The following is a 26,304-nucleotide window of genomic DNA, read 5'->3' as shown; positions in this document are numbered from 1 at the left end:
ATGATTGGATTGTTTAGTTAAGAATTCATGACTGTTTTTCAGACCTGGATGTAAAAATCCTTACAGTTGGAAATTGTATGTTTTATGTATAATTACATAAGTAAAGGTCAGATGACGAGCAGAGAGCCAAGACGCCAGCATAACCTTTGTCTCCATCTCATTCTTTTGAATATTTGCAGACCCAATCCCTCCAATCCTTCCCCAAATAAATATTATAAACTGCCAGCAGTGGTCGACCGGCCCGATACCTGCTACATCAACATGAAACTGTGGGCCTTGCGACAAGGAATGTGATGATATAGAATAGTCGTATGCATTTATGTAAAAGTTATACATAAAAATCATATTAATGGGAGAAGATTAAGAACTATTTTCTATTTAAAGTAAGAACTCAGAATGAGTTGGATGTCAAATTATACATTCCTATCAAGTCAATATCAATTAGAGGAATATTCTCATTCTGAAGAATTGTCATCTCATATTTAAAAATAAGAGACTGGCTGAACTGAAACTGTATATGATTATATCTCACTCCATGTCTGCTGATAGATATTCAGTCCCATCTTGATGCTTTCCGCTTATCATGAATTCAGGCTGATCTGTCGTCCTCTATAGAGAGATGGGTTTTGAGTCATTACTTTGGAACACCTAGTATGCATTTCCTAGACCTTGCTCAGCATTTTGGTTGGGAAATATTTATAATTGAACTCATATTGCAGTTGCACTATCTAGAGAATCATACTTATTGTTTTCACTGCAGTCCAAATCCAGTTAAATATGAATCATCGACAGATATGAAGTGTAAACCAATCCATTATATTGTACGTCTAAAACTTGTTAATTTGGTAATTAAATTTTCATCCAGTACTAATATAAATATTTAAAAATGTACTTTCAGTGGGGAAGAAGCATAATATTATGCAAAATGATATCACAGGCTGCTTTCATGTTCACATATCTGTCTGCCCAAACATAACAGAAGGCAGCAGCTTGCATCCTACTAAAGGCTCTTTATACTTAATGACAAAAGATTTCTGCAGAAAACTAACAAAGTGCAAACACCTACCTGCTACCTGATGTCAATCTTCAATCGTGATTTTAATTCTGCCAGCCTGAAAGCACCAAGAACTGAGAGATAAAACTAATTGCTGGTCACTAATTCAGCTTTAACAGGGGCTTTCACACTCCGATCAGAGAAGACGGCACCTCAAAAGGTCTCTATGACGATGCATAATCAGTGATCCAAACAGCAAATACAGCATCTGGCTACAGGTGCTTCGCTGCCTGTTGACTTTCCTGCTATGCTGCTGAAGTCTAAGTGACCCAAGGTCAAGGAGTCTGCAAAGTTCTAAGATCACTCACTCTTATAAATCTGACTCTAGGCCATTTGCGACACTGACTATCTACCTCATCGATTTAAATGCTTTGAATTTTTTCTATATTTTTTAAAAACGTTCTACAGTTACAAAGCAAAAGGAAAATGTTCTCAGATGCATTCATTCAAAATTGAGAGTTAATCTAAATGGAATCTGGCTCACCTTGAAGTCGGTTATAAGAACTAGGGGTAGATAGGTAGCATAAACTTGGAGAATAAGGCTTTTATATCTCATCATGTAATAATTCAGTCAAAGCAAACGGATTCCAGAAAATTGCAATCAGGCTGTGATTAACCGTTGGCTGATTTATTCCTGTGATTGCCTTTAGGCCGAACTGAACTTGAATACCTTTATTCTTCTGGGAGAATAAAATGAACCAGTGGTTCAGTCTTTGACTCAGCAAACAAAGGTTTCATTGAATAGTGTAACCTCATGGCTCGAGATAAGGTGAGCCCTAATGCTTTATCACAAACAGGCAATGTCAACAGGCAATTCCTTGGAGGTCATTCATGCTGAAACTCTTGTGCGGCTACAGCATCCCATCTTGTACAAAGTTGCTGACTGAACACCTTGTGAATGCGGACACTGGAATTTAATCAATAGCATTTGCCCTGTCTCTGAATCGTGCGACCAGATGGTTGAACTAATAACTTATTTAGATCAAAATGTGTAATTGAAACATCATTGTGATCATTGCATACTCATAGTTCACAAATTTGTATTACAGTTTATTTGATGTACATTTTAAGTGCATAATTGTGTAACTGTTTTCATATACAAATATTATTCTATTATTGTAAAACACATTAAAAAAAACATATATCTGTATAGTACCTTCATTCCTGTCTCAGTTCTTTAAAATGCCACTGCTCTTATATAAAATAGGTCTTCTCTGTTTGTTTGAGTTATCGCCATCTCGTGGCCGTGGTCGGGATGGCTAGAGATGCTACCTGGAGGGCGTGGCTGCAGCAGGAGGGGACAAGTTCACCTCACATCCCAAACTAGCCAATTACTTTACCCACTACTGAATATTAAATATAGTTAATTTTGATCAACCCAGCACAGTTTCAGATTTGAATTGATATCTACAACTCACACCTACTTTAGGATGACGCACCACCCATCAGCTTTAGACCACACCCAGTGTGAGTACAGATAACGTACATGATTGATTACTAATAATGATGATCATACTTTTATTCAATTGGACAGTACTAATTTTGAGTCTTTGCTTCAATAAACATTGATGAATGGATAGCATGACTTCTTCCATCATTCTTTACACACTCTCTTCACTACTCTGTTTATTCAGATCACACTTGAAGAAGGTGATGCCTAAAAGATGGATGTGATCCTGACGCTGCTGAGACACTGTTTGTCTGCCAGTATGTAAAGCTGCTTTCAAATACACCACTGCTGTTGCTGTATTGGCTTTTTCTCATGTGCTACCAATGTTTACAGGCTTCGGCTTTATCCTAAAACATGTGAACTCGGATAGGCTCAGACTTCCCCAACCACCACCTCCCACCAAGTTGCTAAAAGAATTACGGTGGGGTGTTGTTGCTCAACAATCTATCAACTTCTATTCCAAGCTTGTGTTCAACTTGGAACGAGTGACAATGTGTGAGGTAGCTGCTTTGTTGTTGTGTTTATGTGCCACATAATTGGCAGATAAGCTTATTGATGACAGCAAATAGCTCTCTTATTTACATCTATATTTACACTTATCCCCCTGATTCCTATATATAGTTTGTGCTATTTATTACACAACCGCTGCTGCATTTGAGCAACCAAACATCAAGGAGCAGATGGTTTAATCAAAACATACATACAAACCTCCTCTGTTAATCGGGGTCACTATTTGACTTGGTTCATTTGTAGAACTCAGCCAGAACTGGAATCCATAATTTAACTGAACGACAGATGTGGAAACTGCCTGAACATCTCATGCCTGGTGATGAGAAACTTGCAAATCTTCTAAACTATGAATTCAGAGCAAGATGTCAAACAGTAGCATTGTGTTCCGCTATCCATCGGATGAATTTGCTCCTGTTTACAACAGTGCACTGGCAGATTTTGAAACCTACAAACAACTAATTTCAGTTGTAAATTTGATTTTAAGTATTTATGTGCAATATTGCCTATACATCTACATTGACTTCCAAGAGATGAAATCACCCCGAAATGAGAAGGGAATTGCTTCTACAGTATTTCAATAGCAGCAACTTTGCTGCACCCTCAGCTTGTCTTTGATTGCTTCAAGAAAGCTTTTCTGAATTGCCTGGAGAATTACCAGCCTTTGGACCTGTCATAGGACCAGTCTCTCCAGGCTGGTAACATGCAGTCATTTGGCCCCTTGTATCCCACTTTGCTGTGTTTATATTGCTGATTTCAAGCAGTGCATAGGGCAGTTTGTTTGTATGATGGAAGGAATTCTGCCGGCTCTGCTGTAGGGTTCAGATGAGATATCAGACAAATATTTTACTGATCTGAACAGTATTTGCCCTACTGCCAATCACCGTTGTCAGCAGTGGCTTTATTTCTTTATTTTGTGGCATTTTTGATTGAAAAACTATTTTTTTATGGCATAAAATGTCACATTTGACACTTTCAATGTTGTTGTATGTATGCTGATTGATAAGAACCTACAAAACCCTAAACGGTTAAATTCAAACTAGAGATACCGTTGCTTGTAAAGTTATTCGACATTCCTCCATGATGGTCATGCAAAAACGCATGCAGCTATAGCACATCTAACCTTTTGATGTTATGTAATGTTAAACATTGACAATAGTCGATAGCACCTCTTAAAGGTTTCTCTATCACGTTTCATGCCAAGACTGAAAGTTGAGAAGAGGACAAAGTGTTCCAGAAATACAACGTATTAAAACTTTTTCATGCTGTACTGTTAATCGAGTAAATGCACTGCTCCACCTCGGGTCGTAGCAGTGCAAATAAAAGCCTGGAAATATCCCTGCCTCAATCCAACTTTCTGCAGAGCAGCGGGGGCAAGATCAAAAGATGGCCAAGACTAAAGAAGGCAGCATACAAGGGAACCATGTGGAGCATATGAAGGGAGGCTTGTGCACGTGAAAAGGGAATGAATGAGGGAAAGGAGTGCATCAGTCCGTGTACCTTGAGGCCAAAGTCTGAGGGGAAAGGCCTAAAATGGCATGCGCTAGTGTGAGCTAGGCTGGATGGTTGCATACTCGACAAGATCCCCTGGGCCAGTGTGAGCAGAGCTTCGTGGGCTGGGAGAAGAGGCCAAAGCTGCAGTATCCAGCTCCGCGTACTGGACATCACAGTCCTTGTGGCCAGAGTTCTGGAGACAAGAGAGGCGAAATGTGTGTGAAGAGTGAGGCAGCCAAAAAACTATGAGTGTGTGATTGAATGTCTGAAAAAGAGAGAGTGGCAGACACAGATGACAAAAAAACATATATTGATTGAAGATGGTTATGGGGACATTTTGACTTTGTGAGCTGCGGTGTTACAGAGGGAGGCAAAGAAAAATGGGAATGCATGGAATGTGTTAATAAAATGCCAGATGAGAAAGGTGACAAAATGATGGAGATGTTCCATAGAAAAAATAACAGACAGGCAGAAAATAAAAGAAGACCATAACTAAAAGGATGAAGATGAAATAGTGTTTGGTTTCTTTGTTTACATGCATATATCCATCGTTCTCGTTCTGTAATGTGGGCATTTTCTTTTCTGAAATTGTGGAACACTCAGAGTCGTGGGCTTTTAAACCTGATTTAAATGACAATAATCACCATAATTCAATAATCCAGAAGCACACTGGGCTGTGCTTGGATAACAGTAAAGGCAATTATTTAAAGGAATTGGACCTAACTGTGGTTTAATTTAGATTGATTAAGGATGGAGCCACAGTTTAGGGAACGCATCCAGAGCTGACCTCTGAGGTCATTTCAGGAGGTGCTGAGTATGTTGTTTTAATACTTGAACATGGTTGTGCATGGAAACACAGACATAGCTTTGTTTAAGATGCATTCGATCACCCTGCACAAACACAAGACCAACAATTGACTGAGTGATTGACTTGATGATAAATTGACCAAGTGGATGATTGAGTAAATGGCCTTAATGCTGCAATCGATATATGAAAATGAGAGCATTCAGCACTGTCTTCGAAATCAAAATGACTTTTTAAGAGTTTTGTTTTGCGTTTGAGAAGAAAGCCTCCATTTTAAGGGGGTTAACGACAATATGAAAATATCACAATCTGATAATCTGACAAAAGAGGACTACATACAGAATTTGAAAAAAAGCACCAAAAAAAAAAAGGCTCGAAATAATTATACATTCAAAAAATACACAAACATCAAGGTGTGCGCTTCTTGTTAATTGTAATAATCATTAACATTTCATTTAGTCATACAGGTGAAAAATAATTTTCTTTTTTTGCATAATCTGATAAAAGAATGTTCATAAAATAATCATGTTTTAACTGAGGAGGACTAATGTGAATCAGATGTGTGAGAACTACTACATGAGTCACCATTTGCTTAGGGATCATGTTTTTTTTTTGCCAATTATATCTTTAAAATTATGAATATTTTTGGGAAATGCACTATATGAGCCAAAATTTCAGCAATATCAGAGTAACTTTAAGAAAGACCACTACCATAACTGATGTTCACAACAAAAAACATGGAGCAAAACTTGGACTCATCTGGGAAGAGCACAGACGGTCACTGCTGGCTAAAAATACCAATGCCTAAAAACATGATCCCTAGCAAATGGTGACTAGTTTATTAGAGTTAAATGGCGACAGGAATAAAAATACAAAAACACCTCCAGGATATTTTCTGCTGCTATATGTTTGTGTTTCCTTTCTTAAAAGTCAATCCTGTATGTCAGTGATGGTTCAGCCTTCCACGCTTTTGTCCGTCTTCTTGCTCCTACTAATAAAACTGTAGAGGAAGATGGGGAATCATCCCAAAATGAATGCAAAGCAGAGACGTCAAGTCCAGCCTACAGCTACATAAACAGTGTCTATGGATGGATTCTGACAGGGTGGGAGGTGGGAGCTGCGCTGGAATTATATCTGTTGTCCCCCCATTGCATCAGGGTACCTTATTTACATTTGAGAAATGATTACATAAAAATGATTGAATCTTTTACACAATTTCCACATTAATAATTTAAGTCTGCGCTGCAATCTCTCCGCCATTGCATACCCCCCTCCGCTACTGCACATACTGGATGTTTAAATATGTGGAATATTTGTCATGACCAGAGTGCAATCAGGGGGGAAATTACTGCCACGTTGCATTCAGAATTGGCAGATAGTGTTTTGCCCCTAGAAAATCATCATTAGTAACACTCAACACTCAGCGCTCAATGCATGTCTCACAAATAGTGTTTTGAAAACCTTTCCAATACCACATTCATCTTTAGAGCAAACCGAAACTTCAGTTCAAGTGGAATGTCCTCAGCACTAAGAGATGAATTAAAAATGACCCTCGGTATCCACGTTTTACTAATACTAAGCATCCAGTTCCTTTCAGCATACAATTGAAGATGATAGTTTCATAACCTCGAATAGCTCGAAAGACAATCTGAACCAATTCTTCATTGGTTCAGTCATTGAAAAAGGACAACGTGAATGCAAAAATACAGGAGCTGTAGGAATAATGTATAAACATATAAAACATGTATTTAACAGTATAGTAAAGCCTGATGTGACCTTTAAGAGGTTTACAGTTGCGTCAGGCTCCATATAAAGACAATCATCCTTTAGTAAACACAGCAGACACTAATTAAGTGAATGCATTTTAGGGAAATATAACACACTAGACTTTGCAAAGGCTATCATATACATTGTTCAGTTACATCAATTAAATAGTTGGTCTACTGTCTGATTATTTGCCGCGATGTAAATACATTTGATTAATCAAATCACGCACTGGCTGGGGGCTATTTCTATGAACAGATCATTGTGTCTAGCCACAGGTTGATTTGTGATATTGGCTCTATAGGGAACATGATAATAAATAAATTTTCCATCTGATATGGAACAGTGTGGCCTATTATTAGACAAGCAAGTATTTTGTATCCACAAGCTGTACAAACTTGAATACTCATTCGATTTTAGCATATTAGCTGATGTGTATTTGTGCAATGACAGAGAGTGTGGCCTAAAGTTTGTATAATTATCAAGAAATGTTTTACTTTGAGAGGTCAAGAATCTTTCAGAGGAAAATGTCTGTGCAGGTTTTCGATCATCCAGGTCCGGGTTAATATATTTTAGTTTATTTTGGGCTCTTTTTGGCTTGTGAATAATCAAATGTGAAGTTACCAGGAACCCATGAACCTCCAGTGTTGCCATATTCCAGAAATACTCTCTACCTGGATTGTCCAGTACAAGATATTCAGTGTGCAGAGACATGGCTCCGGAAAGAAAGGCTGAAACACCGAACAAGACTCTTAATTTGAAACATCATGACTGGGCCAAGAGATGTCTGAAGACAGAATTTGCAAAGGTTTTATATCTAGATGACATCAGAGTGACTCTTGAAAGAAGATCATGGTTTCAATGATGGCAAAGCTGAGAACTTGGAGGCCCTTCTCAAATGTGTGATTTACAGTGAAAATACAAACACACCAGGTCATCGGTGTAAATGAGAAGCTGTTCTCAATTGATTCTACCTGGTAAAATAAAGGTTAAAAAAAAGAAAGAAAGAAAGGTACCTCTGAACAGTTACTGGGAGGCTGTTGTTGCTGCTGCTGCTGCTGCTGCTGCTGCTGCTGCTGATCAGACAACTCAAGAAAGGAACAATGTCGAGAGGGCTTGTGATGGCTACAGGACAGTGGATGCTGAGATTTTCTTTTTTTTAAATAAATGTCAGAAATACATGTCTGAAAAATTAACGAGTTGTTTATTATTAACTCATTTAGATAATGGAAAGAAACACGTGAGATTGGAAAGTTGTCGTTTTTCATTTAGTTGCATAATCATTCTGCACACTAATATTTGCCCTGTAATGTTGCATGCAGGGCAGCACGGGGGGGGTGCAGTGTGCAGCGCTGTTGCCTCACAGCAAGAAGGTTATGGGTTTGATCCCTTTCTGCGCGTGAGTTTGAATGTTCTCCCCGTGTCCGTGTGGGTTTTTCTCTGAGTTCTCCGTTTTACTCCCAAATCCAAAAAACATGCAACTTAGGTGAATTGATTAATCCAAATTGTCCGTAGGTGTGTGCGTGCATGAGTGGTTGTCTGTCTATGTGTGGTGCCGTGATCTGCTGGCGACGTGACCGGGGCTGCCTCTCTCCCGTAGTCAGCTGGAATAGGCTCCAGCAGCACCCGTAACCTGCAAGGTTGATAGAGCGACTGTCGACAAGACGATTGAGGTTGGATGGATGGATGTTACACAGATAGATATTCTTCGAATAAAAATAATCCTGAAAAAAATGTGTTTACTCAGCTGATTTTTATTTTGCTTACAGTGTACAGAGACATAAGTCGGAAGAGAGAATAACAATTACGTGTCTCTGTGTTTCTTCTCTATAAGTTGTACTCACCTGTTCAGACCAGCAGCAGCAGGGAGCAGGTATAAACCCAAAATGAAGCCGGTTGTTTGTGTGTTTGGTGTTGTACTGTACGACTGTCTCAGCATATGTTCATATTCACCACTGACACAATTGAAAGCCCTGTTTTTTGCTCCCGCTGACAACACTCACAAGCACACAAAGGCGGACGCATACGCTCTTAAACTCAAAGTCGAAACTCCCACCAAGGCCGATAATGGCCACAAAACGTTGAAGCATCGGCTCCACTCAAAGCGCACCACGAATAGGAAAGGCGTCTGATGCTACAAGGCTAACAGTCAACACTCAGGTGCGACAATGGAGTGTTTCTGCACACAGTCGCCATGCAAACACACGTCAGCATGAGGGAGGAGGGGTTGGACACACACAAACACACATAACCCAGGTTTAACAAGAAGCTGAATGATGCTAATGTAAATGATGAGAAGGAGATTACGTAAAGCGAGTGGTGCATTCAAGGTGATAGAAAGGCTGCGGCGTGTCAGCAATACCAGCAGGTGTGTTTCAGGTCCTCAGAGGCAACCAGGAGGCATTTCAGAGCTGCATTTAATTTGCAAATCAATTCTCAAATACCTCCAAGCATCATGGCACAGAAAGTTCATCATTTCATCTGCAATTTACTACTGGAAACTCACTGGGTGTGAGTGACCCCTTCATAGAAATGCTCCCGCGATCCCACTGATGACGTCACTACTCACCGGCTTATCAGTGAAGGGGGTGGACTCAGACGGCACCATGTCATAATAAGGAGGCTGGAGAGGAAGCTTCTGCATTTCCTCTTCCTTGTCGAGATGAACCACCTACAGGAAACACCAAGAACTCAGCAAGAGCTCCAAAAATCCCACAATCCAGACAAGTTTATTGTGGAAAGATTCCACGGCCCTCTCCGCTAGTCACATCACCGCACACTGTAGTGTTCATAATGCGTTCACACAGTAGAGGATTATGATGAAACCATGATTGTATTTGTTCGCATTTGTTTGTCGGGCCGGAATGAGCAGAAACAACACGTTGAATCTGACAAGGAAAGCAGCTCTAACCTTTGCTACTCTGCTGAATTCTGTATATGCCTAAAACGATTTTTTGTTAAAAACTAATATGAATAACACCAATAATAATAGCCTCCTTGCAATGCACTGAGATTAACAACCAATTACCAATAACCTGAATTAATTAAAACAATATATGGAGCCGCATGAATTATTTTCATCAGTTTTCTGCTTGTTTGGAGATTCATTTATTTATTCTGACCTGAAAACCGGACCTGTCATCCCGCAGTGACCTTTGAATGGAGGCTCGGTACAATTGTGGCTTGGCTCCGCTGTATTCCACTGAAATGTATTCTGAGTATTCAAGCGGTAGGTACGCTGAGAGGCTACAGTTATTTTGAATGTTTTATTACACTCTGCAAAGTGAAGTAGATATGACTGAAGTAGATATGCCAAACAAACAAAAAGGGATACAAGGAGGAACTTTGAAGGGACAGAAATGATACCTCCCACTCTCATTTACAGAGATCAATGACTTGATTTTGCAATGAAGTAGCTATTGCATTTATTTTTGTGTTAATGTCTCAACAACAGTAAACATCAAGGGTTGATGGAAAGACAATTCTTCAGAGAAAGTTCAGCAAGACCATTTTATGTTAGGAGAGACGAGGAACATTAGAAGGAAATGAACCTGGTGAAGATGAGGATTCAATTTAATTTAATACTGTTTAATATTGAATGTATATTCCCAAGGAAAAACAAATGACAGAAATATATTATATATATATTGGTACTCTAAACAACATGTGTAAAAAAAAAAAAAAAACTCCACAAATGTTTTGCAAGCAAAGGCCCCTTTTTTGAAAGAGGTTTGAAAATAAAAGGGAAGACAACATCATGACAGCTGTCTTATTTCTTTTTTCCCCACAATCAGCAGACTAGCTAGAGGCTCAGCCATATCTTAAGCTTCTCACTAAAATTCAAGGTACGGCTGTTAGGTTTTCTGCAGCAATTGAGAAGTGTGTGTGTGTGTGGGTGTGTGTAGGTGTGTGTGTGTGTGGTGACTCCTTCAAGTGTTACACGTTTTGGACAGTATGCTGCTAATTGTTCTGCCAAACTCAATCACAATGCAAGTTAGATGTGGCTGACATTGAACTTTGAATGTTTTTTTTACAGTGAAATATTCAGCAGGATGAAAAGACATTTCACAGCATGAAAGAACAAATTAATTTTCTCGTGGGAAATTAGTCAGACCTGCTTATTGGAAAAGGGAATAATAATAATAATTCAGAACAATTTAGTCATCAATGTAATAATTGTGCTATTCATCTGTTAGTGTTTCCTCTCCCTACCATTCGGTTTAAAGGATGGAAATCCTGCCAGAAGGGCCCGATTGTGCATAATTTAAAAACAGAAATGTATTGATGTCACATTAATGTTGTATCAAAATATGAGGAATGTGATAGTTGAGTGTGAGATGTGCTGGACATCATAAACTATAAGCATTTATTTATTTTTTTACCTTTTATTTAACCAGGTCGGTCGGTTGAGAACCAGTTCTTCTTTATAATGATGACCTGACATTTATATTCATCCACCAGTGTGAGACACTGGAGGCAAGGTAGGTAAAGTGTCTTTCCCAAGGACACAACAGAGAATGACTGGAATGGATCATGATTCAAACTGCCAACCTTGAGATCATTGGAAACCCCACTAGTCTAAGCCACAGCCGCCCCATGTCCTGGAAGCATAAAGACATCAGCCCCCTGTGTATTTGTTTGGCTCCTTAAGTCTGTCTCACAGCAGCATACAGAGAGTGTTTGTGGTGAGCGCAGATACTTTGGCTGCATTGTGAGCTCTGCTTTTTGCAGTGGGCATTGATAAAATTAAAATTCTGCGCATTTCTTCAAGCCAGCGATGTCACCTAGCAACCTATCCTGAAATAAAGCTGTAATATCCAACTCTGTCAGGTTCCAGTTTTCATTGATGTCCTCCGGAGTGAGATACACAACACATCTGCACATCCCCCCTTCCCCCAACACATACACACACAGTCCAGTGTAGTCCAGCCTGGCTTCTGGACACAGTAGCGACCATTTAGCTCCATTAGCATTGTGTTGATGTCATTGAAAGTGAGAATTACTCAAAAGGAATAGATTGCAGGGTTGAGTAGCTCGTCACACACAACAACAACAAAAGTCACCAAACATTTTTGAAAATGTAACCTAATAGTTTTTTTGTATTCTTTGATGCAGTTGTCATTTCATTTTCGGCATCAGTAGGAAAAGATTTCTGGCTGGGAGTTTGTGTGTGTGTTTTTTTTTTACACAGATGCTGAAGGCTTCCTGTGCATCACACATACATCTCATCACACAAATTAAATGTACATACATGTTTGAGAGCGATAGCTGCAGTTGAGACGATGGTGATGAGCTGTTAAATTGTCTTGTGCTGTTATTGGAAATTAATACATTTATTATTGTCCTGTAAATTTCAGCTGTACATCTAAAGAGAGTCAAGAGCTGGATACATCTAAAAGCTAAAAAGTAAACCAGCAGCTGTCCGCAGATATGGCGGACAATAAATAGCACCGTATTGAATGCAAAATATGCTGTGGCTAAACATAATGATAATTATATCAGTGTCGTTCTTAGAAAGGTTGTATAAAGTTGTTCACCTGAGGTGAAGGGAATGATGTGAAGCCAAAGGGGCAGCTTCTTGCTTTATAATTTACTGTGTTAGCTCAGTTTTTGTGTCAATAATTGAATGTGCATGAAGGAGTGACTGAACGTTAGGAGTACAACCACTGTGATGATCACAAAACACACATTTGATTTGTCTGTTAATGCTTGCAATCTTGTATAAGAGTGAAGTTTATTCTTCACTCAACTGTGAGTGTTGTTTAGAAATGAGAAAATAAGAGGGACAATGAAGGTTAGCTGTTTTGGCGATAAGGTCAGAGAGACCAGACCCCTATGGTTTGGACATGTCCAGAGGAGAGACGGGGACTATAACGGTAGAAGGATGCTGAGGATGGAGCTGCCAGGGAGCAGGGCTAGAGGTCGACCCAGGAGGAGACACATGGACGTAGTGAGGGAGGACATGAGAGTGGCTGGTGTTGGGGAGGACAATGCAAAGGACAGGGTGAAGTGAAGAGCTTACTTCTGTTTTCTTAGATGCAAGCTTGCTGTGCATGCATGTTCATCTGTCTAACGATTTACCAGCGAGTCCAAACTTTGTTCCAGTGTCCTTGCAGAAGTTCTGCATGAAGGAGAAACATTGCATTCCCTCCCCTCCATCTCTATCGCCACTCAGATGTCCAAGAATTTGACCTTGGAGCCATAAAAAGTATCATAAAGTTGGATTTAAAATTCCAGAGGTGCCAATGCGATGTGGTGAATTCAGCATTTATGTGAATCTTCAATTATTCAGATTCTAATACTTTTTTTATACTTTATCTCCACAAGTTTGAATGGTCGATTATTTGCATCGTCCTTGACAACACAAAGCCTCACAGAATCCGATCACTGTAAACTCCTGTGCACTGGAATGCAGTATGCCTTCATGACTTTCTTATGCTGCAGACAAACTTTTACGATACACTAACTGGAGGGCAACCTGAAAGGTTGAAGAGAATCCTGGAAATTCGTTTGGATTCTTTGATGCAGTTGGGAGAACGGGGATTTTATCACACTCTTAATTCAAACTCTACCTTTAACAGATCCCCTATTAGCAATGCAAGACTAAATTGTAGAGCATATGAATGACCGAAAATACAGACTGTCAAACAACCATTAACAACAACAACAAGCACTGAAAAGAATAATGAGGGAAAACAATTCCATAAATATATATATTTTTTATCTTTGTAAAATAATTTAGCACTCATATTATCCTCAAATATTACTAACACATTTTATCCTTGGGGTGAATCTGACCCCACAGATATTTGTCTCCAGAAAATGATTTACAGATAATGGTTGAAGTTCATGTGTCAGGGACATTTGTTATTACATGAGTAATACCTTGATAATGAAACCATGACCTGTCCTCTAGCGCCACCATCAGACCAAATTTTTGAGTTAGATAATTATTATAATTAACTTATTTTTATAAGGAAAAAATAGATATAAAAACTTGATGTAGACTCAAAAATCCTGAAAGGCCAAGTGTATTAAATATGACAGACTGGGATTTAAAGGGTTAAATTAATTTATAGTCACTGACTTTATAAACTGTCATGGCGCCATTGAACATCTACCAAATAACTGAACACACTGATGAACACCAACAAAGCCGGGACTGCTTCATAACCTACAACGCCTGCCTTCTGGAGCAGATGTCCCATTTAAGATGTGAAGATGGAGACATGCTGGTCTGGAAGAGATAAAGATTCATCTTTATGATGGAAGCAGGAAGTAAAGAAAACAATGTTGCCAGAGAATCACAGAGCCCTTTGAACTGAACTGAACTACTGCGGAACATTATAGACACATTCATATTGTTTACAGGCTGCTTTTAACTAAAACACTAGAGAATAACTCAATCTGCAACAGACAGCAGAGGCTGTAATGGTAAAACCTCACCATATGAGAGAGAGAGAGAGAGAGAGAGAGCATCTGGATTCTCAACCAGTCTCTCAGAACTGAAGAAGCCTCTTGACTGAGAGGTGAAACGTCTTCAATCAAACTTGAACAAGTCCAGTTGATTCTTCGTTTTTTGCTCTGATTGACCATGACCTGGATGACTGAGAACCTACACAGACAAATTGCAGTATACTCAGCCCTACTTCTATTTTGGCAGGTGTGAATAGTAGGTCACACGCACACACCTACACCTACACACGCACACACACACACACACAGAGAGAGAGACACATACACAGAGAGTGAGAGAATCCTGCACACACACATACAGAGACAGCTTGGATTCAAACTGACGCAAGAGTAACGCCGATGTGTGCTATTTGTGTTCAGCACATTAAAAACATATCATCATACTAAGTTTTTGCTTAATCAATTGTACCCATCCAATGAGTAAAAGTCATGAAATATGAAAGTGAACCATTATTGTTTTTGAATGATAAACACTGAATGATGACAAAAACGGGGTAAGAAGAGATGTGAAGTGAAGAAGGTTGATTTAATGTGGTGACCCTTGACGAGACAAGCCGAAAGAAGAAGAAAATAACAGGAGGGTCAAAGAGTGACACAACAAGCAATACTGTTCAACTCATTCTAGTTTCATACCAACAGGTTCAATGTCAAAATAAAAAAAAGCCAGTGTGGATGATAAGAGAAACTTCTCCAGCAGGTATTTTGTTGTCCTCATCTTCTCTTTGACCTCTTCACTGCCATTAAAGGCAGAAGAAAGGCATTCTTTAAACAACGTGAGCAATGCACACCCCGTTCTCATTCTGGGGCTCCACTGCTCACTGAACTCAGGTAAGCGTTCGGTCTTTCATGCAAATACATTGCTGGTGCTGTGCTGGGATTTACAGCAGCTTCATGTTTTAGTCCACTGAAGTTGCCTCTTTGCTTTGTGGCTGTTGTTTGCACACATGAAATAAACACCACACACTGTCGCGAGGCGAGGATGAGCCTCCCTTAAACGCCCAATTTTAACATTTAATGAAGGAAGGAAGGAAACTGCTTGTGTTTGTAAAGCACAAATACAGCAGTGTGTGTGTGTGTGCGGTGCACGTTGCTCGATGATACTGTGTAAACTGTTTTCCTGGTTGAGCTTGTGAGTGAATGCTTCTATTATGAGGGATTCTGTATCTTACTGTTTATTAATGGGCCAATGCATTTGGTAGGACCGTGGATGTGTGTGTGTGTGTGTGTGTGTTTGTGGTCGGTATTACATAACAGGCGTGCACAGGCATCCTCGTAAGAACTTTTCCCCCCACATTACGCCGCTGCATCTAACTGGCTGTCACATGGGACGATCAATCACGAAGAGAAGAGAGGTTGTCCTATGAGAATGTGGCGAGCGCCCTCATCTCATGTTGGATTCAGGTTATACAAGACACCTTTAGTCTGAAGGATGACCAACGTTTTTTCCACAGTGTTCTCCACGGAGATGAGATTCCACCAAATCCCAACCTCCTCTTCTGATTACTGTTTAAATAGCGTAATTTAATTTAAATATTGCATGTTCACACTTCATACTCAAAGTGACGCTGCTCTGGCCTGCAGCTGGTTGAAACTATCGGTCAAACAGAACAGGAGCCAACAATCAAAGACAGTACTGGTGAGACCAGAGGATGCATTTCAAATTTAGAGACAAGCCTGGGACAGTTTAGCTCCTGCATGGCGACACATACTGCACGTTGACTAATTCCTGCTTTGTCAATCTGACCAGTTGCCCTTGTTGGCATTTGGGCAACTCCTTGTTTTTACATCACATCTGCACCTTGGCTAATAGCTGAACACAAGCTCCACAGTGGTGGTGAGTGTTATGCTTATTTGCCCCAGACCAGTGATCTGATTCTCCTCACTAATCCGCTCAATGCTGACATTTTACTTTGTTTCCAATTAATGATAAAGCCGCTCGTTCAGATTATCAAAATAAGTGCTGGGTTTACAAAAAAAACAACAACAACAACACTGCTGAGAATCGACCAGTGAAGCTGATTATCAGACATGTGTGATACTTTGTGGTACCACTCATTCAATGCGGGATAAATACAATAAAGTTAACTTTTACTGATGCAAACAAATGGATGTGTGTCATGTCAGACATGTGCTACTTGTACCTGCACATGGAGTCTCAGGAGCAGATTATAATCCAACCTGCCCACAGCATTCAAGCCATAAATGGAAGCTGCAACTTTTTAATTGGTAAACTTTAGTGCAAGGCCAGTATTAATAATGAGTCATGGACCATTATCTAGTTTAGGGGAATACATTTGCTTCAGATTAGTAACTATGTTACATCTCAGTAAGAGGGAAAGACATTTCTAGAATAATATCTCTGTGAGGGTCATGTTGCTGCAATTCAGGATTTGCCTTATTACGCACACCTGTGTCCGCCTCTCGCTCCAGGACCTGCGGCGTGCGGATTGGCTGCGGTCCCCCCGGACACACCTGAGGCAGATTGAGGCAGATTACCACCAGCCTTCATAAGCCCTGCTCCGCCCGCTGTTCCCAGTCGGACTATTCTTTGGATTTCGCCTCTGGGTGCAGAACGTCTTTCTGCCGCTCCCCGTCCCCGTCCCTGGGTCTCGCCTCGCCTTGCTGACCACCGCTAATTTGTGCGCCCAGGTCTTGCGTAGCATGTTCTTTTTGTTTTGAGAACGATTGTTAGTAGAGCTGGCCTTTTTGTTATTCTTTCTCAGCTGTGTCTTTTGTTAAACCAGATATTTTCGTTGGGCTCCAGCCGCCCCGCAAACCCTGTGTACAGCTCCAGGACATTGAGCTTTCTGATGAACCCGAATCAGTAAAATACAAAGCCACCACTCCATCCTCTGTTCACTGGGGTCCCCTCGCACCAGTCCGCAACAATCTCCCAGCATTCTGGGCTGGCAGTGCCCTCGCTGGTTTGATGAAGGGACAAAATGGTTGGAATGAATGGATGAAAATCCATTGCACATCTTTGTTGGAAGAGAAGTTCTATAGGCATAATGTTTTCACTGGATTTACAAGAATACCAGACGACTGGAATTCTGACTGTGAAGTCGACTGAGATGAACACTAAATCTCTGCCAGATGACACAAATAAGAAAAGAGAAGGAGTAGATGGAGAGGGTGGATGGGGCGGATCTTACCTGGATGTCATCGGATGTCAAGTGTCCCTTCACGTCACTGTTCTTCTTTTTGGGTGGGGGAGGGGCTGGCTTGTGGGCGGGTGGGAGGTCGGTCCTGTTAACAGAGTGAAAAGACAACATGACACTCAGCACAGTGAGAGATTAAGCCTTTTCACGTCCCTCACCTTCTCCACCACGCTATAATGAGAAGTCCTGCCTGCACTTGCCTTTTTTCACTCTTTCCTTGGATTTTGATAGATCTTGTGTTGGTGGCATTGTTGCGGGCGGCAGCCATTCCCCCCGCCCTTTCAAAGGCTCTCGCTGGAGAGACTAATGAGAGTGGGCTGTAATTGGACACTGAGGTGAGGAGATGGGGATGGAGGGAGTATAAAGGGGCAGGAAGAAGGGCATGCATGAGTCAAGTCCTCATGTTGGACTAAGCCTCATCCAGATTGCCACATGGACAAACACCTTGTCGGAAGTGCAATGACTGTTTGCTCGACATGCCCCCTTGAGCTGCAGCTGAGGATTCAGCATGCAACGACTGCTCGCCACCGTTCCTCTGATACCTGCTACTGGCGTCCCCGAATCCCAACATGTTTGCCTCACCTCTCTTCTAACACACACTGGGAAGAACAACCCCCCCCCCCCCCCCCCCCCCCCACAAACAACAGCTGAGCCTAAATAATGACCGTTAAAAAAAACATATTCTCCAAATCAAAAATGTATTTTTTCACTGGCGATAAAGATCCCCCTGACTCGCAAACGTCGATTTTAAAAATACAAAGACAAAATGAAATTGCGAATGGGAAAGGAAGCAGTAATTGCAAGCTTGATGTGGAAATCTATTGAAGTACAAGCACATAATTATTTCAGACAGAAGCAGAAGGGTTGCCGCTACGAATATTGGTGCCACAAAAACATTTCCCTCAAACATCCTGGCAGTCAGATATCATCTGCCATATTCTGACATGATATTAGCACTGATCAAAGATAATGACATGGAGCACAGACACTGAGCTGTGTACCTACATGCATTATCTCCAGCTCCTTCCGCTTCCCATTCGCAGTGGTTCACGTCCTTATTGAATAACATGACCTTTCTGCAAGGCCAACTCTGCGTTTTAATGTGCAGAAAATTTGTGCATGAGTGCACCGCTTAACTATTTCTTTCACGCTCATTATTTCCAGTCCGTATCACCCTGTTTCCAGACGAGGCTGCCGTACCACCGCCAGATTCATGTGGCACCCTCTTCAGACTGCCTTCAGCAGAGAGGCGCACAGAAAGCACAAAGAGAGGCAGCATGCAGCACACACTCTCTCTCGTCCACAATAACCTCTTCATGGAGCGTTTGGTGGCGAAGAATCCATTTTCTCAGAGGCAGATAATTATGAGTCTAGTGGAAATGCGGTTTCATCGGGTACAGAGGATTGCTCATTAAAACGTATTGTAATCTGTGTCGAAGGACTGGATTGTGATACAGGTGAGAGCCTAAACAGGCTGCGACAGCAGACGAGATCATTTGCTTTGAAGAAATGTATGAGACATGCTGGAGCCCAAATGTAATTTTCATCCTCTGTCTGCCTTGCAAGACACCAAATGTCTTTAGTTTGCTGGAACACACACACACAAAAAAAGAATTCTGACCAAATTAAGATTCCATTATAAGCCAAATCTGCCATCATCGTCTGTTTTCATCAATATCTTCATGATCGTTCAGATTTACTCCTGCAGAATGAAACCATATTCGTGTATGATAAAGCATCTGCATTTAGATCCTGCTGCATTTTTTTTTATATCCCAAGAGAGCCCTGGTGATTGTGTTGCATCACACATTATGTGAAGAAGCCTGTTTGAATAGAGAATAAGTGAGGGCCCAGTATGCCAAGTGGATTCATTAAATCTGACCAAACATGAAGAAACCCCCATGTCTCATGACTTCCACCCCATAGTCTCCTCCGTTTCCTCCCTTTTCTGATTGAATTTGGCTCCATTTGTCATCATGTTGCACAAGCAACAGCCTCGGGAAGGCCGTCGGTTTATGGACCGTCACTGCTGGTTGACAGAATAGCAGGAAAACAGGGTGACAAGTAGCAAACAGCTTTTGATAAAGCAGTGTGTGCATACTGTGCAGTGCAGCTATGTGATAAGACACAAACATAAATGAGTGCACCAATGTCAAACTCAGATACTGTATAGCAAACAACAGCTAATTAAACATTGTGAGAAAAGCAACATGATGGGTTTCTAAAGTTCCTCTTGAAGCTGTTCCAGCTTGATCTGCAATTTGTTGTCCTTTTCCCAACATTGAGTATCGAACAGCGGGATTGTAATATCCATCAAGAAGCAAATTCAGCATGCAGGCTGACAACTTTGAGTGGGCCTGAAGGATAATACTGAATCCATCCAAGTTGCTGCAGAAATCTGCTAACAGTGGCAATGCTCAAGTCCATGAAAAGTGTAGTCCAGGGATGTCCAAACTATGGCACGTAGGCCAGCTGTGGCCCATTTTGAATTGGCCAGCAGCAAATTATAAAGAAAACATAATGGAATATGGCCTGCACACTAAACTTTCACTTAACCGAGTTGTAATTCTTATTTTCACTGCTAGTGGAGCCGCCCATATTTATTGAAGACTCTTCTTATTTGCATCCAGTTCAAAGGTCACAGGTTCTGCTGGAACCATTCTCTGCTGGCTATGGGTGACGAGTTGCCAGTTCATCACAGGACCACACAGAAAGACAGAAACCCACTCGCGCTCACATGCACCAATGGACATTTTTGGAGTCACTTTTCTCATCAAAAAGTGAGAGCAGAAAATAGACACGGTGGAAAAATGAATATTTCTTAATGGAATTCAAGGGGATTTGTGTCTGTTTAATTTGCATTGATACTGTTGTTATTTGGCACTATGAAACATAAAGATAAGACCTACAGGTCCTACACTGGCGCCGAGTGAGCAGAGAAAGCAAAAATGGCAGCTAACCTGCAAACTCAACAACAGTAATAAATTGTTTTCCCCATGCTATACAATATAATACAATAGAACGCTATCACAGCCATCTATGAGGCAACTCAATTTACAGCAAGACTCCGGGAAACATTTTTCAGACCGTGACTTCATTTAACGGTGCCGCACTAAAGTAACAGAAATGCTGTGCGCAGAAGAAACGCAAGAAATCAACAAGAGCATGCCCAGAAACGCAGCTCTGCTCCGATCGAAGGCTTGTCTGCCAACTTAAATCACAAAGTGTCACATAAAGCTTCAACCTTTGATTTTTACTCGACCGCATGTGAGGAGGTGAGAAGAGCACAGATGCCACAGACGCCACACGACTGTTCGCTATTCTGCAGGGAGATGATGGAAACGTTTGTATTGTGGATGAGCTGCTTGATCTCAAGAGTCTAAAGTGGGAACTCGGGATACCGGAACTTGGAAAAGGACAAGTCTCTCTGATGCGACGCTACCCAAGAAGAACGAGGAGTCTGTTTGGCTCAACGGACGCATGTGGGCAAACATTGTTTCTGTTAACTTTAAAGAAAAGCAAATTGAGAACCAAAATGACTGACAGGAATCTGTTCTTCGCATATCAACCACCAAACTGACTCCAGACCTGCCAGCCATCCTTCAGTCCAAAACGCAGCATCACTGCTCCCACTAAGGACAACACGGTTCTTATCATATGCCAAAGTCAAAAAGATATTATTCATTCATATGTTGCCATGGTCAAATATTTCATTTTCTAGCACATTTTGGTTGATGTGTTAACAATATAAATTATGCATTTGCGTAACTGAAATACCCCCCCTTATATTCACTCTTTATACATGCTGTGAAGAGGGATTTTAGTCCTGTCTAAGAACCAATCAGAGGTTGCTATTTTTATAATGTCCTGTTAACTCATTTTGCAACAAAATAAATGAAAATCCATCAATTGAAATTTGCGATGTAGCCTGTTTTCTAAAGAATATAGATTGCTTGTCTTCATGTTCATATATTTCTCTGTATGTTGCCCTCAGTGGAAAATGTTTGGACACCCCTGATGGAGACGCAACAGCCAAAGCTCTGTCTTGTGTCTATTCTTTTTATATATATATATATTTTTACGAGTAAATGGAAAAGGGCAAATTTCCAGACAGGCACAAATTTGAGAAGAAAATGTTAAGGTTGTTTGTCTCCACAAATTTGTGTGAGTACACTTTCTCCGCTATGAACTCGAACAAGAACTGCTTGAGACCAAGACTAAGTGACTCCCACCAACCAATCAGATGGGCCGTATGTACAACGATCCAGAGCCCACTTTCACTCTTCACATTAGTGCCAGTCGCTCATCTGCTGCCTTATCAGACCAACATGTCTGTTATCACACAGAGTTGCATTTTGCAGAGATGATGGATTTCAGATGTGTTCATCTGAATGCTTACACTTGGTAACTTCATTGTTTGATGCATCCGTTCCTCCTTACAAAAGGGTGGAACACTTCTGGTGTAGTCAGAGAACATAAACTCTATTAAGCAAAAAAAAAAACACCAACTCGGGACAAAATAATGGAAACTGGACTGAAGTGTGTCTGTGAATGTGCGTTGTTATTGGGTGATTCATGAGACACAGCTTAGCAGTGGTAGCAGACATGCTAATGGTGCTGTTTCAAAGCATTTCTTTCACAATAATACTGGAGCACAATACCAGCAAAAGGAGTCAATGACCTTGTCAGTGACTTTCATGCTAAATCACATTTAAGGCTCATATTTTCTGTCATACTGTGAATGTTGTTGATTATTGTATTCAGGCTTTCTCATTTTTAAATTTCTAATTGCCTGCTTGAGAGTCCACCCTTCCTTTCACCAAATATTCAGCACTTCAAATGTGTTTTTTTAATATTGTGTTTGTGTGTTCTTTCATTATGCGTCTCAATCTAATGCTGCACTTAATGTTTGCTCGAGCCGCCATTAGTCAGACGCAGCTCGATGATGCTCGTCTCAGCATGACCACCTCGTGTGCGTCGTGAGCTGTGCGATCGCACGGTGGCTTCCTCGGAGCCGAATGCGATGCAGGCAGCATGTGGGCGTTGGCTTTGTGAGACGCAGACGCTAATGAAAGCTGACAAGCACCACAAGCCTGTGGGGAGCAGAAAGCACTGTGCAGCTACATTCCCGTTTGCACTCCTACAGCCACCTTTAAGACCTCGCTCCTCCTCGCTCCGTTGGCTACAAAAGGCTCAGGGCAGCTTAAGGGGAGATTTAAGATGGATAGTGAGTAGAAAACATGTCTAATCCTCAAACTGAGAAGACTAATCTGTGAGGGAAGAGCTACAGCAAGGAACAGTATTTTTTACAATGCACTCACACAAAAAAGCAGTTTCTCTAATAGACAATTTTTATTTGTATTTTTTTTGCCACAATGATCCTGCAGATAAAGTTAAGATGTCCCTCATTGTGACAGCGAGAAAACACTTTTGCTGCCTTTGAGGCAAATTGTTGCATCACCAGAAGCGTTTGGATTTGAGAGCCATCCTGTGACCACGGCCCTTGTGGAAGACGAGAATGCGTACCTGATCCGCGGAGCACTCATTGATTTCTGTTGATCACAATCTTATTTGGCAATTTAAATGCTAATGATACTTTTAATTGCAAGACGGGATAAATGTGATTTGATCTTCAGGAGGCAATTACTTTCATGCTTTGTCCTGCTGCAATCTTTTCAAAAAGGAGGACAACAATTACTCTGCAGGGCTCAGCTGTTTTTTTTTCTTTTCTTTTCTCATAAGAGAAAGAACCAAACACAAATGAAACAAAAGGACTTCTGTTATGTTCTCCCATAACTTTATCAAAAACTATTTCTGTCAGAAGATAATTCATTTTCCAGATCATTTAACTTTACAATTACACCCACATGGCCAGTTCCCAAACCTCTTTTAAATCACTGTATCCATGGATACTAATACAAAAGCCTGAAAATAAATATGCAATTTATAGACACTTGCACAGAAAATGTAGAACATTCTGCACAGAGAAAAACAAGCAGCACTTTTTTTTCTTTCATAAACAAATGACAGCGGTTGATTTGAATCCACACCAGTACATTTTGAATGACTGAGGAACACACGAAAGACCATTCTATGATAAATATATCTTAAATCTATAGGGAATCCAATAATTATTTTAAAATGTTCACATTTTTACAATCTTCAACACAAAGGGTCACAATAACACTGGGAATCAGTTCTACCCGTGTCATCTTTTTCAAATTGTATTTGTTATTACTGCAACTTTTTCTTTTTTTTACTGACTTCACTGACCGGTTTATCAATAACGTCAAATATCCTCTAAAACATTAACTGGAAGACAGACCATTAACTGGAAGAATTTGTCGGCATACTTTTGTGACAATTACATCATCTTTTTCACAATCTGCATGCAATTCTGTCCAGGCTTTGAGGTAAATAAGTCCAGGAAGTTGGCATCAAACTGATTTATACGAGCTGGAATTTGCAACTATACCAACACCAGCTGCGTGTCACAAACGCAAGCAAGTGCATTCATTTTTCTGTGGAACTGAGTCAGGATTGGCAGTGCTTCTCGGCATTTTGGAGGTCGTACATCATGCGCGGGCAAATGACAGAGTGATGAACACATTATTGTGAGAACATCGCTTTTGACAATGCCCATCTATTTTGATAATCAGTTGACTATTGTGCCAGTGCAGCCTCTAAAGGGCCAGTGATTTATTAGGATTGACCAATTTTGAGTCACATCTTGTGCTGTTTAGTGAGGGCAAACAGAGGCGTGACTGACGGTGCAGTGAGGCATGTTATCAAATGCCTGGACTTGATTAACGGCTCATCAGAACGCAGAATTAAACAGTCTGACTAAAGGCTTCTCCTAGACGGCGACATCAGACACGTATATAAAACTATGAGTCTCTCTCAGTGCATCTACATTTAAAATAAACCCCACATATCCTCTTGCAACTTAGTTGTGTTCACATAATTGGACATTTCACAGAAAGTAAACAGTTTGACACTGAACACGATTGAAGTCAAGTTCTAACACGGTGGACACAAATACCAGAATACTCACTGAGCAGTTAAAAGCTTAGAATTACATTTTACTAAGTGCCAAGCTACAAGTGGGAAACGACAACAGTTACACCGGACTGACATAAAACCTGTCATGCATATTTGACGACAACCATGCACATAAAAGGAGGGGGGAAGAGCAAGAGGTAGAGAAGGGAGGCTGCACAAAGGGGTTTGTGTTTATGTAGAAGAAAGCCTCTGTAAGCTTAAACATTTCCCTCAGATGAACAATGTTGCATGCATGTTCGATCTCACCGAGGGGCGTTCTGCTCTGCCCAAGGTTCCTGGATCTGATAAACTCAAAGTGGAGCTGCAAATTTTATCGTAACACTTTTAATTAAGTTTGATTTATCTTGGCATTATTTTTTTCTGCTTGATTAACATGCACTCATATCTGTTTATCAAACTGCATTACCTTTATTTCATGGAGCTTTTTGCTGTGTGTCAAATAGAGATGTTTGACTTTCTTTCTCTCCCTAGATTGGGTGTTGTCAAAAGGACGAAAACAAATAAAATGAATAAAATATATTCTATTCAAAGATTTCCAGACATCAAGTCCAGTTTTTAATGTCTCGGAAAACATCGATTTGCAGGTTTCAGCGCTCACAATGGCGTGCTCAAGTATGTAACTTGAAGCCCACCATTACATGCAGGCAACAGAAAGGAGCATCCAGGAGGACAGGGTTCAGCAGGGGACAGACTGGGATCAGGTGCCTCTACTTTCCTTGTGGGGGACTCTGGCTTCTCTGGAGCCTGTTTCTCACAACTATCAGCAACAGCAGCAACAGCAATGCTGAGGGAGGGGAGCGGGAAACAGAGCAGTTACTTTGGTATCAGAGAGAGAGAGAGAGAGAGAGAGACAGAAGGGAGAAATATACACAAAGAAATGGGAGAGGTAAGTGCCTATGTGCTGCATTTGTCTTAAAAGGCATTCCTGAGAGGCAGCGGAAGCAGACCTGCAATGCAATGAGATGAGCAGCAGTCAGAATCATGGAGGCCAAAAACCTGGCATGATGTTTTGTAAATTCTTGATTTTAACATCAGTGCCGTGAATATTAAATCAATGACATGATTCTGGAGGGGGGACATCTAAAATAAGCATCCTAATCTCATCTGAGATTATTAAAGGCTTGTGTGAACCCTTAGCCAGAGTCTGCACACCCCCAGCCTCAGCTCGGTTTGGTGTTATTCCCAGAGAGGAAGAGAGCCAACCTCTACACACAGCAGCATTATTCCCATGGGGATGTGGTTAGCGTATTGCATATCCAGTGTAGCTTGCAGCGTCATGGAAACCCTGGCGATGATTGGGCTATCTGTCTTGGCCAGGTGTTTCAGACAGAGGCAATTAGTGGTATTCAACTTGAATGAATGAATAGCATTTATGGCAAAGACGTCTGTCACCTTCAGATTAAACACCAGAATATATTTTGGATTTCCACAGCTCGGTTGATTGTGGTTCTGGAAGCCGCATCCTCTGCAACCTTTGTTCTCACCTCTGTGTCCAGGCAGCAGCTGGTAATTATTGTTACCGTAATTTCCCTTT

General features: G+C 40.9%; 1 protein-coding gene across 1 annotated transcript in view; it reads right to left on the bottom strand.

Moving 5' to 3' along the window:
* Window positions 1-26,304, bottom strand: part of LOC137912775 (nectin-1-like) — a 133,921-nt gene that overhangs the window by 4,564 nt on the left and 103,053 nt on the right. The window contains exons 7-9 of the mRNA XM_068756913.1: window positions 25,459-25,554; window positions 17,703-17,796; window positions 9,644-9,745 (exon numbers count right to left, since the gene is read on the bottom strand). Of these exons, the coding sequence (XP_068613014.1) occupies window positions 9,644-9,745; window positions 17,703-17,796; window positions 25,459-25,554 (292 nt within the window). The remainder of the gene's footprint in view (window positions 1-9,643; window positions 9,746-17,702; window positions 17,797-25,458; window positions 25,555-26,304) is intronic.

The sequence above is a fragment of the Brachionichthys hirsutus genome, unplaced genomic scaffold (genome assembly GCF_040956055.1).
Source record: "Brachionichthys hirsutus isolate HB-005 unplaced genomic scaffold, CSIRO-AGI_Bhir_v1 contig_1025, whole genome shotgun sequence".
Lineage (NCBI taxonomy): Eukaryota > Metazoa > Chordata > Actinopteri > Lophiiformes > Brachionichthyidae > Brachionichthys > Brachionichthys hirsutus.
Note: the sequence above shows the minus strand (reverse complement) of the source record. Positions and strands in the feature narration are given on the sequence as shown.